Raw genomic sequence first — 17,223 nt, forward strand, 5'->3', positions numbered from 1 at the left:
GAATAATCTCTGTAGAAATGAGTTTGAGTGTGAACACACATTATTCTGAAGGGCAGATGGTAAGTACTGATGCTGTAATGCTCATGAGGAAGATCACTGCAGATCCCACAGACAGTATGAACACAACACATCAATGTCATGTTGACACTTTGGGTCTGTATGAGCTTTGATTTTTATATGGTTGGGCAGAAAAACTTTCATCTTTTCATTAGCATTCCTTTAAACATCTTCTGTAACCTATAATCCCCACAACAATCAATAGCAATTGAATCATTTTAAAACTTGTAAATGGTTTCTGGACGTTCTTGCTTGACCTGCTACTTACTAAAGACAGCTGTGATCTTATTTGATGTCTTTCTTCACTGACTTCAGATAGTCAGACTTCATAGACAGTCTAAAGACCCTGCCACAGAACTTTATTCAAGTAGGATTTGTACAGCTTATTTTTATTTATCAAATCATTTCAAACTGTCATGTTTGGCAGCAATGTCACATTATGCTTTTTGTCAATTATTTCAGGGTTTTATAGAATAAATAGTTTTTCATGTTGCTGACACATAACATATTTAAGTGTAGAGGTTGTTGTTAAACATCTATGACCCTGTCTGTTAAAATCCATGCTTAAGTCTCTATATTTGAATTCCTTGAAACGGAGCCTCAATGTTTTAACCTTTAATTCATTATTGCAATTGAAATGGTCTTGTCAGGACCGGGACGTGTTGTAGGAAGCTCTAGGCCATGAGAAATGAGTAATTGAACTCTGTGTTTCTGAAAAAATACAAAGAATTACTGGCTTCATCACAGAAGCCCATAAATAATAGTTCCAACCAATCTTGTAAGCATCTTTGGGATAAATCCCAGAAGGCAATCCAAAAACATAAATACATTTACATTTAGTCATTTGGCGTATTTACAGAGAGATGAAGGAAAATAAGAATAAAAGTTTAGCCAAAACTCTGCTAAACCATAAGAACACCAATGTTTTTACAAACTCCTGTTGGCAGAGTCTCTATTGGGTGTTTGTCCCATTTGATGAACCCTTGGTTGGTGAGACGGCCCCAAACCTCACATCTTCACAGCGCCATTGGGTTTCCTGTATCTCAGTGGTAAGATCATTGTGTTATCAACTCAAGGTTGTGTGTCTGATCTCAGGGGATTCTTATACCTGTGTATAAATGTAAAGGATAATGCAATGTAGGTGTCTTTGGATAAAAGCATCTGCCAAATGCTGTAATGTAAATGTAAATGTAATTGATTGCATTATTTTCAGCCAGATTCCAGTTGGGATGTCAATTTTGATATTCTTTGTGACACAAAAGGCTTATTGTGCTTTGTCTCTTGTGCTTGTTTAAAATTCCAGTGTTGCTAATGTTTATGTGTGTAGTTCTGGGTTTGTTCTAAGGGCGTGTTGTTTAGTTTTAAATTATGATGTTGGTTTTGGCGACTGGGCCTTCTTTGGAATATCATGATTTTAGATGTTTTTAGATTAATTGATAAACTAGCCAGTTTAATCATTTTTATTGAGTGGGTGTTGGACTGTTTAGTGTTTGTATGTGTGTGTCATTGTGCACATGTCTGTTTTTCTGCCCGTTTTAGACCTTATCCTATTCATTTCTCGTTCATGTTCTCTGGGGACGTGTGTCTCACACCATCATTTCTGTGTGTCTGCATCAATTATTGTATTTAATTTACAAATAAAAACATGTTCTGTGTTCGGCTTTTTCCCATTCATTTCCTATTGCTGGTCATTTTTGACCACACATGCAGTCATTGATTTTTTATATTTCATTTTTATTCCAAAAGCAAAAGAGCCAAACAGCATAGCAGGGTTAAAAGAATGAACATAGTCAACTTCCTTTGACTTTCTCCTTTCATGATGATTTCATTTTGGTTAAACAATCCATTTCCACTGTTAATGAACTCCATAGCATTAAGAAATGGACACATAATGAGATCATGTGAATCTCAACAACACATAGCAAACAGTGACACTAAAGCACAAATTGTATCAAATGCACACAAGTATCTACATTATATTATATGTTCTGTATCAAAAGTAATATATGTGTGTTTTTCTTCAAATAAATGAAACCTGCATCTTACAGACAGGTAAATACGCAGACTAGAACTATATACATGATTTAAAACCATATATTGTCATATTGTTCAAACACAGGTGCTCTGCCCAGTGTCTGCTTGATCTGTAGGGACAAAAGAAAACAAATGGATCTGTATATATCATACCAATCACCAACATTTTCTTAAATCACATGTTATATCTCAGAACATAAATGTAAAACTGTATTATAGCCTTACAAGAACAAGTTTATGCAAGAGTGGTATTAATATCCGTTTTAAACAGAATAAAGAATAAGGAAGTAAACATTTAGTCTACTCAGAAATATATTTAAAATTACACTTAAGTACTTAAGTACACTACTTGACACATACTGACAGAAAGTCATTTTGGCCTTTACTCAATATTTCATCATATATACACTTATATGAAAGTAAATCACAATGTTTGCTCTTCTAGTTTTGTGTCCATCCTGTTATTCAAGTGTTTTTTTAACTATCCACTTGTAATGTTTTGAGCTTTTTTCCCAGTTTTAGTGTTCATTGTGTGTGGCATTTTAAATTCATTTCACAGACAGTTTATCAGAGTAAACAGTGAAATCTAGCCATTTTAAAGAAAAACACATTATGTGAAATTATTTATATAATGATAAGCTGTCACAAAGATGGAAAAGACAAAATTAAATGTAATTTCGGTTATAAAGTGTTTTGGATGCGTTAATCATATATAGTGGTACTCTGGTCTCACCTTCACTCTCATCCTGAGCATCTTCTTCAGGACCATCATCAGTGTGATCTTGTGATGGGTCTACTGCTTCTCTCCCTGTCACTGTTCCTGGAACAGAGTATTTCATGTTAAATCAGTTTTGATTTGGTGTTATATTGTTCCAGTTATTATCATGATGCCATAAAGTTATGACCAAGTTTGTGGATATTCATATTTTGATGCAAGAGCCACATAATGTTTGGTTACTTTGGTGATTCGAGTACAGTAAGAATGTTTGTCACCGGCTTGGAAACAACTTGTTTATCATATGAAGAGGAAATGCAGAATGCCGTGCATCAAACATCTATTTACACAACACCGTATCGGCACATCAGATCGCCGTTGCCTCTCTTAAACACTTTTGTTTTCACCTGCTCTCTATGGAAATACATTTGTGAAGCGTTGTCTACTTTTCTGATCTCCCGATATTCACATTGTACACGACGGCAACGCGACTTGAAGAAATCACCACACTTAAACCAGTCTACTCTTCCATAGAGCCAAACAACGCCTGTTCCAACACAACTAATCCAATCCTGCAAACTGTGTTTTTAAAAGTTGTCAACCATTTGATATTTGTAAGATCTAATGTACAAATGGTATAAAATAAGGCTTGGTCATTTATGATATTAATCGATAAGAGTGATGATGCTGTGATTACAAATCCTGCTGGTTTTATAGTTCAGAGCATATCGATCAAACGCCTCAACACACATACAGAAACATTCACACCATACATACAGAAATAATCATTCTTATTTCATTCTTTAAATGTTATTCAGTTAAAGACGCAGTACTCTTCTGAGATGAAGTCTCCTCATCTTCCTCTTCTGAAGACTGCTCATGTGATGATGATGGTTCATCCCCCAGTGTTGCAGATTTACCAGACTTCCTAGAGAAGAGCCATGAGAACCAACCTTGACTCTCTAGTCTGTAATGAGAAATAAAAACATAAGAAAACATTACAACAATAATAACACAATAAAACAAGGGGACCATTAAACTTGGATCCTAAACTCTAACACCTATTAGGTCTGCTAGGAACCCGTGTGTGTGTCATATATTCTTCTTGTCTTGTGTTATTGTACTGTGTGTGTTTTCCTTGCTCCTGTTTCTCTTGTGCTTTTGTGAGTCAGTGTTTGGTGTTGCCAGTGAATAGATGTTCCTTGTGTCAGCCAGTGTGTTTGTATGAGAACTCCTGCACTCAGATCCTCTCAGTCGCGAACCAGTGGGCAAAAATATATTTTCAGTGTTGCACAGATGAATTTCTAGTTGTAAATGACGCGACTTTTCCACGGTAAAGCAAAACCTCTCGTAGCCTGTTGCTTTAATACTCCACAGTACAAATATTAAAGCCAAAGAATATGTATCAATGCAACGTTCGTGAAGAAAAATCCCATAAAGCCTTCCTTCCGCAGGAAACAATGGTCTCTGATCGACGGTAAACAGCAACAGAAGGTTAAGTTTACATTGCTAAGGATGCGCAGTGATACACAGAATCATTAGGTGAAGTTATATGTTATTGACCAATCGGAATAGAGAACTGGAACTAACCGTATTATTAATATACTGTATGTGTAAATATATGATATCATCCAAAACATTTAAATAGAATAAATAACATTAGTATAAATTGGTAAATCCTTTAGTTTACTAACCTCAGTTCACATTTAGAGTCTTGTAGCATCTCGCGCAGCTTCTGCTCTGAGTTTCCTAGTTTATTGTTGCTCAGATCAAGAACCTTTAAACATCTCACTTCTTGTGTCTCAGCTAGACATGAAACATCTGTAATGTCACAGCCATTCAGTCTAGAAAGACAACAAACAAAACACAGTTCCACATGATGGACATTCAGCATCTTCATATAACACTGAGGATAACATGAGTCAATAAGAAATATTCTCTGACAGATCTGTCAATCATTCAAAGGGTTTGGCTTTTTGGACTTCAGTAAGACTCACCCCAGTTTCTCCAGTTTACAGTCTGAATGTTTCACCAGATCACATAAGTGTTTCACTCCTAAGTTTCCTAGTTTATTTCCACTGAGGTCCAGGTGTCTCAGGTGTGATGGGTTTAAACACAGAGCAGAAATCAGTTGAACACACTGTTGATCTGTTAGACTGCATCCACACAACCTGAAGAGAGAAAGAGAAATAAACTGAGTCATGTGTATCACAGGAACCTTATACAGCAACATCATATACGACGCTGCTAACAGACAACTGCGCTCATCAACCACATGAGAGAACCTGTGAGCACAAGTACTATAGTGCTGCTTCACTATTAATTGAAAAGATGTGCAGGTATTCCCACAGTCTGCTTTAACCCTGCTGATGTTTTATATCTAATGAATTGAAAGAAGTCTTTTAAATTTCAAAAACAAAGAAAACATTGGATGGTACAAGAGAAGTGTATTCTTCTCAGTGTAGTGTGTCATTCACAGTTAAATTATAATGTAAATACAATACATTGTAAATAAAAACACTATATAATGTGTGACTGGTCATTTGAAAGAATTTTAAGCATGAAGCAAACACCTAAAACATCTTTAACCAGACCACAAAAACATCAGTAATCTGAGGAATATTGTTTTCAGACTCACTCCAGTTTCTCCAGTTTCTTCAGTTTCAGTAGATCACATAGATGCTTGACTCCAGCGTCTTTGACTTTATTCTGACTGAGGTTCAGCTCTTTCAGGTGTGATGGGTTTAAAGTCAGAGCTGGAATCAGGATGTCCAATCGTTTGGTATCAATCTTGCATTCACACAGTCTGCAGAGATAAAGTAAGATGGGTCAGATCTATTGTCATCCGTTACTGATGTGTAATGTTCAGTTAAATGAACCCATGTGTACACATAACATCTGGTGTACTCGGAGCAGAACACAATAACACCGTATGTGTTTACTGTTACTATTCATTGAAATGATGAAAGTACAATGATCAATGTTAAGTTTACTGTAGCTTGTGTACTAACTGTAATGTCTTCAGCGTGCAATGGGGATTTTTCAGTAGATCAGAGAGTTTTTGAACCCCTGAAGTTCCCAGTTTATTTCCACTCAGGTTCAGGTGTCTCAGGTGTGATGGGTTTGAATTCAGAGCTGAACACAGAGCAGAACTCTGTTCTTTTGAGAAACCACAGCGTCTTAACCTACATTGAGAGATAAAGAGAGAAGAAAATAACAGGAACAATGGTTAAAGTGCAAAGCAAGTACAGTACACAGCATTGCTATGTTCATCGGCTGCAATAACAACATTTGTATCTTTCCCCTTTATTCCCTAAACATGTTTAACTCAACTAACCAATATTTCAAACAAGTGATTGAACTCAAAATGGGTCAGACTTCATTAAACAGTAAAGCATATAGACACAAACACAATAATGTGTAGAGAACTGTTTTTCTAACCAAAGCTTCTCCAGTTTGCAGTCTGAATTCTTCAGCAGATCCATAAGCTGCACGACTGCGTCACTGAGTTCATTATTACTCAGATCCAGTGTGTTATATGTATCCTTTGGTGTGTTATAAGTTGCTCATGCATGTATTAGACACGTAAAATTGCAAAAATGTAAGTGTTGGAACAAACGATAAATTCTATCCAAAAGCGAATGCTCGCCCAGACCTGCCTGAAACACCTCGTGTAACCACAACCCCTTTTATGAAAAACACCTTTTATGAGGTCTCTTCAGCTGGAGGTTGACAAGCTCCTTGAGAGTCCCGCTCTATTCCTTCCCCATTAATATTATTCCAAAGGGAGTGAGCCGTTGGTTTCAATTCCCAACCTCACCGCTAAGTTTGATAGTTTTAACAGAGTTTTGATAAGAAATGAAGCCCTAATGATTGTGATTCTGTATTTGAGCAAGATTCTTTTTTTCCCATTGTGATATGATGATAAACAGAAACTTTAAAATCCTCACGTGAGTGTGTTGAGCTGACAGTGTTTATCCTTCAGTAGATCAGAGATCTGTTTCACTCTTGACTCGTCTAGTTTATGATCCTTCAGATTCACTTCTCTCTGGAGTAAAGGGTCTTTACCAAGAGCTCTGGTCAGATACTTAACAGCTTCCACAGCAGAAGAACTCTTCAATAACCTGCAGAAAACAGAAAGTTACAAAAACATTAACTGTAGTAAAACTAAATAGGTAATTATAAAAATATACAATATAAAATATGTTGTAGAAGACGTTTAATGAAACCTCAGCAGCTGGTGCTGATGAAAACCACTTTAACATTTATCTTTTGTTAAATCTTGAATTCACTTCAATACAACAACAGATTGTGTAGTAAACACTATATAAAAATACTGGATTTAGCCTGCAGATGATTGTATTATTTCAACACATCTCACCTCACAGTGTTCAGTGCACAGTTTGTGTCGTGTATTAACTGATAGATGAGTTTGACTCCTGATGGTCCAGGATCATTTCCAGTGAGATCCAGCTCTATCAGATGTGAAGGGTTTGATCTCACAGCTTCAGCCAGAGCAACATAACCTCCTTCTGTTATACTGCACTCAGACAGACTAGAAAACAGACATTTGAAATATTAAATCACATCTTTTGTGTATACTGTATATTTGTAAACTGTTTAAGATTGTTAAAACCCAACTACATTGTTTCTTCCTTTTCTGGTCAGTGGAGACAAAATTCAGTGTTACTGCTTACACGATTTACAATTATTTACTTGTTAGTTTAAGGGGATTGTTTAAAACATGTGTTCTCTTAATGTAGTTACCTGAGTTTCTTCAGTCTGCAGTTGGTATGTTCAAGTCCTTTCTGTAGTTTCTTCACTCCTGAATCCAGTAGATTATTGTTGCTCATGTCAAGCTCTTTCACGCTGGAGATTGAGCTTAAAACTGAAGCTAAAGCTGTACAACTTTCTTCTGTTAGACCACAATCCCTCAGTCTGAAACATTAGACAAGAGAAACATATCAACAATCAAAAAACTATTGTTATTACAAACATGTTTCAGTAAAAGATGAATAATAAAAACCAGCTGCAAATACGATAATAATAAACCCACTAATCCTTTCTGTCTTTTTTCTTCTTTGACATAATATATGCCATTTATCAAACACACAGAATCATCATAATATCTCATATTTCTCAAATCTATGGGAAAAATCTGAATTAAATAACATAAATCGACAAACAATGAATTCTGACATGAACTGTACTTTAGTTTCCTGTCGAGGTTGAATAAGATACTGCATGTATATGTCCGCAAACATCCTTGTTTTAAAGAGACAATAAATAAAGATCAAATCCTCACGTGAGTGTGTTGAGTGTACAGTGTTTATCCTTCAGTAGATCAGAGATCTGTTTCACTCTTGACTCGTCTAGTTTATGATCCTTCAGATTCACTTCTCTCTGGAGTAAAGGGTTTATACCAAGAACTTCAGTGAGATACTCAAAGGCTTCGACTGCAGATGAACTCTTCAATAACCTGCAGAAAACAAAAAGTTACAAAAGTTAAATGGAATAAATCTTATCAAAAATATAGAAAAAATATGGAAAATTTGACTGACATTTCTTTCATCTTGAATTCATCAACACAATGTGCCATTATATTACTAAAACAATATCACTGACCTGCATGATTTATTTTGTATTATTTCAACACATCTCACCTCACAGTGTTCAGTGCACAGTTTGTGTCGTGTATTAACTGATAGATGAGTTTGACTCCTGATGGTCCAGGATCATTTCCAGTGAGATCCAGCTCTATCAGATGTGAAGGGTTTGATCTCACAGCTTCAGCCAGAGCAACATAACCTTCTTCTGTTATACTGCACTCAGATAGTCTAGAAAAAACAGTACAAAAGTTTTGTAATTTAGTTTTATTTATTCATAAACATTTACTCAGTAACTCTTAATCAAAGTCACTGAGTGCATCCGTGACACATCGGAGGAGATCTGGTCCTCCTGACTGAGTCTGGTTTCTCCTGAGGATTTTTCTCCATTTATTTATCATTGGAGTTTGGGTTCCTCACCACAGGGCCGTGATGGCTTGCTCACCAGGAGACTGCTGATAGTAGATAAGCTTAAAGGTTCAGTAAGTTCTGTTAACATCGCTTTATTAGAATGATTTAGCTTGTTCTACTAACACCATGCGCTGTACTATGTTTGACCTTTTATGTGTTTTTCTGTTTTTATTTTTATCTTCTCCTGTAATGCTGCCTTGTTGCAATGCACATTGTGAAGCTCTTTATAAATAAAACTGAATTTAAATGAATTTCTTGTATTAAAGGATTGACCACTTATTGGACCGGATTCATGAACAACTGTACACAAGCGTTATGAGACACTTATGACGTTTTCTTTGGATTTCACTTAGTTCTGAATCTCATCTTACATTTAGAGCATTTTACATTTACATGTTTTATTTGTACATTATCACCGCAGGTGAACAGATGTCAAACTGTATAATAGTGTCATGTTTGTTGTGTTCTGTGGAGTGTGTATGATGATGTGATCGCTGAACTCACTTGAGTGTGTGGAGTTCACACTGAGGATTCTTCAGTTTGTCACAGATGTGTTTGAGTCCTGAATCCATCAGACGACTGTTGTTCAGATTCATCTCTCTCACGAGGGTTTTACAGGAGAGAACAGCAGCTACAGCTGAACACTGTTTCTCTGTCGGCTCACAGTTATTCAATCTAAACACAATAACATCATCATCAGATCTTTATAACACACACATGTATGAAGGTGTCTTATACTGTATATATGAAACTCACGTGATTTTCTCCACTTTACTATGAGAGTCCATCAATAGAGCCGAGAGTTTCTCTCCATCCAGATCTCCCAGTTTATTGTGACTCAGATTCAGATCTTTTAGCAGTAATGGATTCACACCCAGAACACCAGTCAGATAAACACAAGCTGCTTCTGCTTTTGGATTCTTCAAGAATCTACAGACAGAAGATCAGTTCACATCATATGTTATCATGATGTCTCTTATAGTTACATCATTCTTTAAAGCTCCGGTGCAGTTTTCATATTTACTGCAGTGAAACTGGAGACAAAAGAGTTCTGACAGAGTTTCAAGAGTTCTGTGTGTTATAAGCTGCCTTTCCACTGCACACAATATTTGAATAAGACCGCTTGAATTCACTCAGAAACAGTGGTAATAAACTTTTAGTCTGAACATAAATCCACACTTATATGGCGAGGCCGGTGACGACGCGAGGCCGGTGACGACGCGAGGCCGGTGACGTCGCGAGGCCGGTGACGACGTGAGGCCGGTGACTGTGCGAGACCGGTGACTGTGCGAGGCGGGGCACTGTGCGAGGCGGGTGACTGTGCGAGGCGGGTGACGCTGCGAGGCCGGTGACGCTGCGAGGCCGATGACGCTGCGAGGCCGATGACGCTGCGAGGCCGGTGACGACGCGAGGCCGGTGACGACGCGAGGCCGGTGCATCCTTCAAGTTTCCCATAGAGGAAAGAAGAAAGGAAGGCAAACTATAAACAGCTATGACAAAAGACAGCCAATACTTTAAGTGAATAATAATAATGATTTGTGATAAACCAAGAGCCTCCACAAGCATATAGCATAATTATTCATTATATTGACGACGCGAGGCCGGTGACGACGCGAGGCCGGTAAAGACGTGAGGCCGTTGACGACGCGTGATTTTCTCCACTTTGAGTGAGTGAGAACGAGTGTCTCGCATCTCTGACGGAGGAGCTCCGGAAGCATTAGAGACGAGCAACAACAGGACTTCATGTTGTGGTTTATTATGTTTGTGTGGCCAACAGTCGACCATGAAGGAGCTGCTGCCATTTTAAATTTGTTTTATTGTTTGTCTATTTAATTAAATTGCGTTACAGTATTGATTTGTTTTCTGGCAAAAGTTCTTACTAAACTAATGCAAATCATTTTCTTCTTTGACTTACAATTCAGTAGATTCCTCCTCTCATCCTTCTAATAAATATTGCAGCTACACACTGTCTGATCAACCTAGCTTCATAAAGCAAACTTCACATTTGTGACTAATGTTTAATGTTTAAAAGCAATCCTCACCTCACAGTCTTCAGTGCACAGTTTGTGTCGTAAATTAACTGATAGATGAGTTTGACTCCTGATGGTCCAGGATCATTTCCAGTGAGATCCAGCTCTATCAGATGTGAAGGGTTTGATCTCACAGCTTCAGCCAAACATCTGTAACCTTCTTCTGTTATACTGCACTCAGACAGACTAGACAAAAGATTTATATTTTATTTTTCTATTTGATATAATGGTAAATCTCACCAGTGCAGAAACCTTCCCATACATACATTAAGAATAAATGAACATGAATGAAAACACATACTTGAGTTTCTTCAGTGTAAACTGTGAGTTCTTCATCAGATCAGCGATGTTCTTGATTCCTGAGTCTCCAAGTGGATTTCCACTCAGATTCAGATCTTTCACATGTGATGGATTTACATGTAAAGCTGCTGTGAGAGCAACACAACCTTCTGCTGTGATACTACAAGAATTCAACCTGAAGAGACACAAAAGGACTCATGTTAACCCTTTAACGGGCAAGTTACCATATTTAGTCATCTAATCGACCAATCACAACAGCGTTTCCATGCCTCTCTGTAAGATGCTTCCCTGTCAATCAATAGAGATCAGTCTACGTCACAAATAGTGACATCATGACATGTGACCAATCAGGAGTTGCCGGAGGTGTTTTAAACTTCAGCGTAATTCTGGAGTTGTGGAAACGCGGATCAGCTCTCATATCTTATCCCACAAACATGTAATTCACGAGTTTGCCCTCGCCAATAAACAGCTCCTTGTTGGGATAGATGGTAAAGCATGGGAAAGAAGGTTATGCATATTTGGCGTGTTGTGCAGGGAGTGGGCTCCGAGCTCGCCGGATCTATCCGAACCCGGAGCACTCTACCCTGCTCAGAGCAAGTGCTCCGGGCTCGGAACCAGCTCGAGCCCAGAACACACCCCCCCCGAGGGTCCTGCGGGACTTAGAGAAAATGAGAGGAGCTGGGGTGGAGGAGGGATGCTTATCTGGCAAGAAGCTTTAGGTAAGACTGTTTGTCTATTTATGATAGAGCTTGCTGGAGCTGATAGGGTAGATACGGTGATTGCTGTTGGTGAACCAGCCTAGATAATTAAGTAGAGATTGCGTGCTCGGCTGATAGGTGATTGCTGATGGTGAACCAGCCTAGATAATTAAGTAGAGATAGCGTGCTCGGCTGATAGGTGATTGCTGCTGATGGAACATCGGGCTGATTTATATGCTTAGGTTCCTCCCGAACTTTGTTAATAAAACATCATTTCACGAGTTCGCCCTCGCCAATAAACAGCTCCTTGTTGGGATAGATGGTAAAGCATGGGAAAGAAGGTTATGCGTATTTGGCGTGTTGTGCAGGGAGTGGGCTCCAAGCTCGCCGGATCTATCCGAACCCGGAGCACTCTACCCTGCTCAGAGCAAGTGCTCCGGGCTCGGAACCGGCTCGAGCCCAGAACACACCCCCCAAATGCAAAATAGAGCTGGACAACCGCCGAAGTACGCATACACCCCCCCAAAAATGCCATGCTGTGCGTTACGGAGGTACAACCTGAACTTTAGTAAACGAAAGGATGAGGGCCTGTTAGGGCTATCGCTGCTGCGATACTGACCTCATGGCTAGTAGTGTCTGCTGCTACAGAGCACTTGTTGGAAGCTCGGGCCCCTGCGGGGGCAGTTGCTGCTGTGATACTAACCTCATTGCTAGTAGTGTCTGCTGCTACAGAGCACTTGTTGGAAGCTCGGGCCCCTGCGGGGGCAGTTGCTGCTGTGATACTAACCTCATTGCTCGTAGTGTCTGCTGCTACAGAGCACTTGTTGGGAGCTCGGGCCCCTGCGGGGGCAGTTGCTGCTGTGATACTAACCTCATTGCTAGTAGTGTCTGCTGCTACAGAGCACTTGTTGGAAGCTCGGGCCCCTGCGGGGGCGGTCGACCCTTGTGCGACCAATGCGCTTGCGTGACCAATGCACGAGTGTGACTGGGAACCCTTGTGCGACCAATGCGCGTTGCGTGACCAATGCACGAGTGTGACTGGGACCCTTGTGCGACCAATGCGTGTTTCGTGACCAATGCACGAGTGTGACCCTTGTGCGACCAATGCGCGTTTCGTGACCAATGCACGAGTGTGACCCTTGTGCGACCAATGCGCGTTGCGTGACCAATGCACGAGTGTGACCCTTGTGCGACCAATGCGCGTTTTGTGACCAATGCACGAGTGTGACCCTTGTGCGACCAATGCGCGTTTCGTGACCAATGCACGAGTGTGACCCTTGTGCGACCAATGCGCGTTGCATGACCAATGCACGAGTGTGACTGGGACCCTTGTGCGACCAATGCGTGTTTCGTGACCAATGCACGAGTGTGACCCTTGTGCGACCAATGCGCGTTGCGTGACCAATGCACGAGTGTGACCCTTGTGCGACCAATGCGCGTTTCGTGACCAATGCACGAGTGTGACCCTTGTGCGACCAATGCGCGTTTCGTGACCAATGCACGAGTGTGACCCTTGTGCGACCAATGCGCGTTTCGTGACCAATCCACGAGTGTGACCCTTGTGCGACCAATGCGCGTTTCGTGACCAATGCACGAGTGTGACCCTTGTGCAACCAATGCGCGTTTCGTGACCAATGCACGAGTGTGACTGGGAACCCTTGTGCGACCAATGCGCGTTGCGTGACCAATGCACAAGTGTGACCCTTGTGCGACCAATGCGCGTTTCGTGACCAATGCACGAGTGTGACCCTTGTGCGACCAATGCGCGTTGCGTGACCAATGCACGAGTGTGACCCTTGTGCGACCAATGCGCGTTGCGTGACCAATGCACGAGTGTGACCCTTGTGCGACCAATGCGCGTTTCGTGACCAATGCACGAGTGTGACCCTTGTGCGACCAATGCGCGTTTCGTGACCAATGCACGAGTGTGACCCTTGTGCGACCAATGCGCGTTTCGTGACCAATGCACGAGTGTGACCCCTGTGCGACCAATGCGCGTTTCGTGACCAATGCACGAGTGTGACCCTTGTGCGACCAATGCGCGTTGCGTGACCAATGCACGAGTGTGACCCTTGTGCGACCAATGCGCGTTGCGTGACCAATGCACGAGTGTGACCCTTGTGCGACCAATGCGCGTTTCGTGACCAATGCACGAGTGTGACCCTTGTGCGACCAATGCGAGTTGCGTGACCAATGCACGAGTGTGACCCTTGTGCGACCAATGCGCGTTTCGTGACCAATGCACGAGTGTGACCCTTGTGCGACCAATGCGCGTTTCGTGACCAATGCACGAGTGTGACCCTTGTGCGACCAATGCGCGTTTCGTGACCAATGCACGAGTGTGACTGGGAACCCTTGTGCGACCAATGCGCGTTGCATGACCAATGCACGAGTGTAACTGGGACCCTTGTGCGACCAATGCGCGTTTCGTGACCAATGCACGAGTGTGACCCTTGTGCGACCAATGCGCGTTTCGTGACCAATGCACGAGTGTGACCCTTGTGCGACCAATGCGCGTTTCGTGACCAATGCACGAGTGTGACCCTTGTGCGACCAATGCGCGTTGCGTGACCAATGCACGAGTGTAACTGGGACCCTTGTGCGACCAATGCGCGTTGCGTGACCAATGCACGAGTGTGACTGGGAACCTTGTGCGACCAATGCGCGTTGCGTGACCAATGCACGAGTGCTGCGGGGGCGGTCGCTGCTGCGATACTGGCTTCATTGCTGGTGGTGCCTGCTGCTACAGAACACTTGTTGGAAGCTCGGGCCCCTGCGGGGGCGGTCGCTGCTGCGATACTGGCTTCATTGCTGGTAGTGCCTGCTGCTACAGAGCACTTGTTGGAAGCTCGGGCCCCTGCGGGGGCGGTCGCTGCTGCGATGCTGGCTTCATTGCTGGTGGTGCCTGCTGCTACAGAGCACTTATTGGAAGCTCGGGCCCTTGCGGGGGCGGTCGCTGCTGCGATACTGGCTTCATTGCTGGTGGTGCCTGCTGCTACAGAGCACTTGTTGGAAGCTCGGGCCCCTGCGGGGGCGGTCGCTGCTGCGATACTGGCTTCATTGCTGGTGGTTCCTGCTGCTACAGACCACTTGTTGGAAGCTCGGGCCCCTGCGGGGGCGGTCGCTGCTGCGATACTGGCTTCATTGCTGGTGGTGCCTGCTGCTACAGAGCACTTGTTGGAAGCTCGGGCCCCTGCGGGGGCGGTCGCTGCTGCGATACTGGCTTCGTTGCTGGTGATGCCTGCTGCTACAGAGCACTTGTTGGAAGCTCGGGCCCCTGCGGGGGCGGTCGCTGCTGCGATACTGGCTTCATTGCTGGTGGTCCCTGCTGCTACAGACCGCTTGTTGGAAGCTCGGGCCCCTGCGGGGGCGGTCGCCGCTGCGATACTGGCTTCATTGCTGGTGGTTCCTGCTGCTACTGAACACTTGTTGGAGGCTCGGACCCCTGCGGGGCCGGTTGCTGCTTCGATACTGTCTCCATGGCGAGTTGTGACTGGTGCTGCAGAGCACTGGTTGGAAGCCAGGCCCCTGCGGGGGCGGTTGCTGCTGCGAAACTGTCTCCATGGCGAGTGGTGCAGTCTTCGAGACTTGAGAACAACGTTGTGAGATGGAAGCGCTGGCTACCTTGTTAACAAACTGTATTGTGGTGCCGTCTTCAGCAAAGAAGACTGGCTCAGCCCAGCCCCAGATGTGAGAACCATCTCCTCCAGAGGCGTTCCCGGGTGACAAAGCTGGACAACTGGTAACTGTGAATGTGACACCTGCTTGAGTCGATTGGTCTGAAGGTGATGCGACCTTCAGGGAGTCATGCGTCAAAGTGGCTGAGGTTTGAACTAACATCCGAGACTATCAGACGATACGGGAAAGGAGTGTTCGCTGGGCTTCCCTGAGGATCGACAGGTCCGTCCGGATGTAGCTTCTAAAAGCCTCCGATGACCATCGGCCTAGGGCTTGGATTTGCGGCTGGGATAGGCCCTTTTGGGCGGCTGTGGTAGCGGCACCTATGCGGAAAGAGTGACCAGAAAAGTTGTCTGCTGGGATGCCAGATAGGCGCAGGACGGCTTTGAGGTGCTTCTGAAACCAGAAGCGTGAGGCCGGGCGATTAGAGTCATCGACGAAGAGGGGATCCGATAAGGCCGCTGACCGGGGTTGTCTGTAGCGAAGGTAGGCTAGGAGGGTTTGATATGGCTGAATCGGTGAATGGATGTTGAAAACGTAGACGAAATGGCCTCTCCTGGTCTGGTCAGTCTTACTTTGCTTAATTGAGTAAGAAATCGTCTCCGAATCCAGCACCTGGAGGTCATTCATGGTGGGATGTATTGAAGGGTCGAATTTGGATGTGGTGGTGATCTCTGAGCATCGTAGAAAGCCGAAGAACGCCAATGTGAACATGGCGTCGAGTGTGCGGGCAACATGTGTGGAGTGATATCCCTTGCGGAAGGTGGAGATGCATTTGGTGAGAATCTCCAGGGTAATGGGCCTCCTGGCGTCCTGACGGGCGGGTTGGGATCTTCGTATGCCTTGGATAACCATTGATGTTTGGGAGCTTGCTATGGCCGTTGACGGGAAGTTGAAAATCAATTTATGGAAGAACTGGAGTCCGCTGAGGTAACCTCTGATGGAGCTGGCCTGAAGGTTTTTTGCAGAGTTGAGAAATGAGATGTATGAGGTAATTGTGAGGAGAGAAAATTCTGGGAAGGGAATGCTGAAAGCCTGGTGAAACGATCTGAAGCTTCTCCACGCCGTGAGGTATGATTGCAGGGTCCTGGGGGAAACTGCCTTAGTTATGGAATTGAGAGAGGCATCGAGAAGCGTTTGCAGTGGGTGATTCACTGGAAGATCAACTCCGGATAAGGTTGTACAGGAATAAGCATGGGGTCCGCTTCGAGCGCCGGCAGCCTGGACTCCTGCCAAAATCTGCGCTCTGATGTTGCTGTAGACTGGTGGAGGTTCCATTGCACGCGCGTGTGGAGGTGCTGGCATCACAGCGGCTGTGGCCAATGAAAACGCGGGGCGTGCCTGTTGAAGAGAGAGAATGGCATCCGTTTGCACGTTGTGCGGGGACGAGCTCGTGCTAGCATTGGCAGCGGCGCCGAAGATATGAGGCCCAGGGACCGAGGCCCGTGACTCCAACGGAGGCAGCCTCGCACTGGGGAGCCAAGAGCCCGGGGCGGGCAAGGCGAATCTGATGGCGGCCGCTTGTGCATCTAACGGAGACGTGCTCGCGCTAGCGGTGGCGCCAGAGAATAGTGGTCCAGAGACCAGCAGTTGTGACCCCAGCGGAGGCAGCCTCACGCCTGAGACGTATGGGTGAGCCAGGGCTCCTGAGAGTTGCCGGCCATCCTGGCCGGGGCGGTCATCTGCAGTCACGG

At 43.6% G+C, this 17,223-nt stretch overlaps 1 protein-coding gene across 1 annotated transcript in view; it reads right to left on the reverse strand.

Annotated features, from left to right (window-relative positions):
• Window positions 1–1,796: 1,796 nt before the first annotated feature.
• Window positions 1,797–17,223, reverse strand: part of LOC306895393 (uncharacterized protein) — a 37,259-nt gene continuing 21,832 nt past the window's right edge. The window contains exons 21-36 of the mRNA XM_079458616.1: window positions 11,155–11,328; window positions 10,866–11,039; window positions 9,580–9,753; window positions 9,328–9,498; window positions 8,470–8,643; window positions 8,112–8,285; window positions 7,574–7,744; window positions 7,188–7,361; window positions 6,757–6,930; window positions 5,818–5,991; window positions 5,445–5,612; window positions 4,804–4,977; window positions 4,501–4,650; window positions 3,640–3,773; window positions 2,825–2,911; window positions 1,797–2,201 (exon numbers count right to left, since the gene is read on the reverse strand). Of these exons, the coding sequence (XP_079314742.1) occupies window positions 2,167–2,201; window positions 2,825–2,911; window positions 3,640–3,773; window positions 4,501–4,650; window positions 4,804–4,977; window positions 5,445–5,612; window positions 5,818–5,991; window positions 6,757–6,930; window positions 7,188–7,361; window positions 7,574–7,744; window positions 8,112–8,285; window positions 8,470–8,643; window positions 9,328–9,498; window positions 9,580–9,753; window positions 10,866–11,039; window positions 11,155–11,328 (2,482 nt within the window). The 3' untranslated portion in view covers window positions 1,797–2,166. The remainder of the gene's footprint in view (window positions 2,202–2,824; window positions 2,912–3,639; window positions 3,774–4,500; window positions 4,651–4,803; window positions 4,978–5,444; window positions 5,613–5,817; window positions 5,992–6,756; window positions 6,931–7,187; window positions 7,362–7,573; window positions 7,745–8,111; window positions 8,286–8,469; window positions 8,644–9,327; window positions 9,499–9,579; window positions 9,754–10,865; window positions 11,040–11,154; window positions 11,329–17,223) is intronic.

Source organism: Barbatula barbatula, assembly GCF_947034865.1.
Source record: "Barbatula barbatula genome assembly, chromosome: 6".
NCBI lineage: Eukaryota > Metazoa > Chordata > Actinopteri > Cypriniformes > Nemacheilidae > Barbatula > Barbatula barbatula.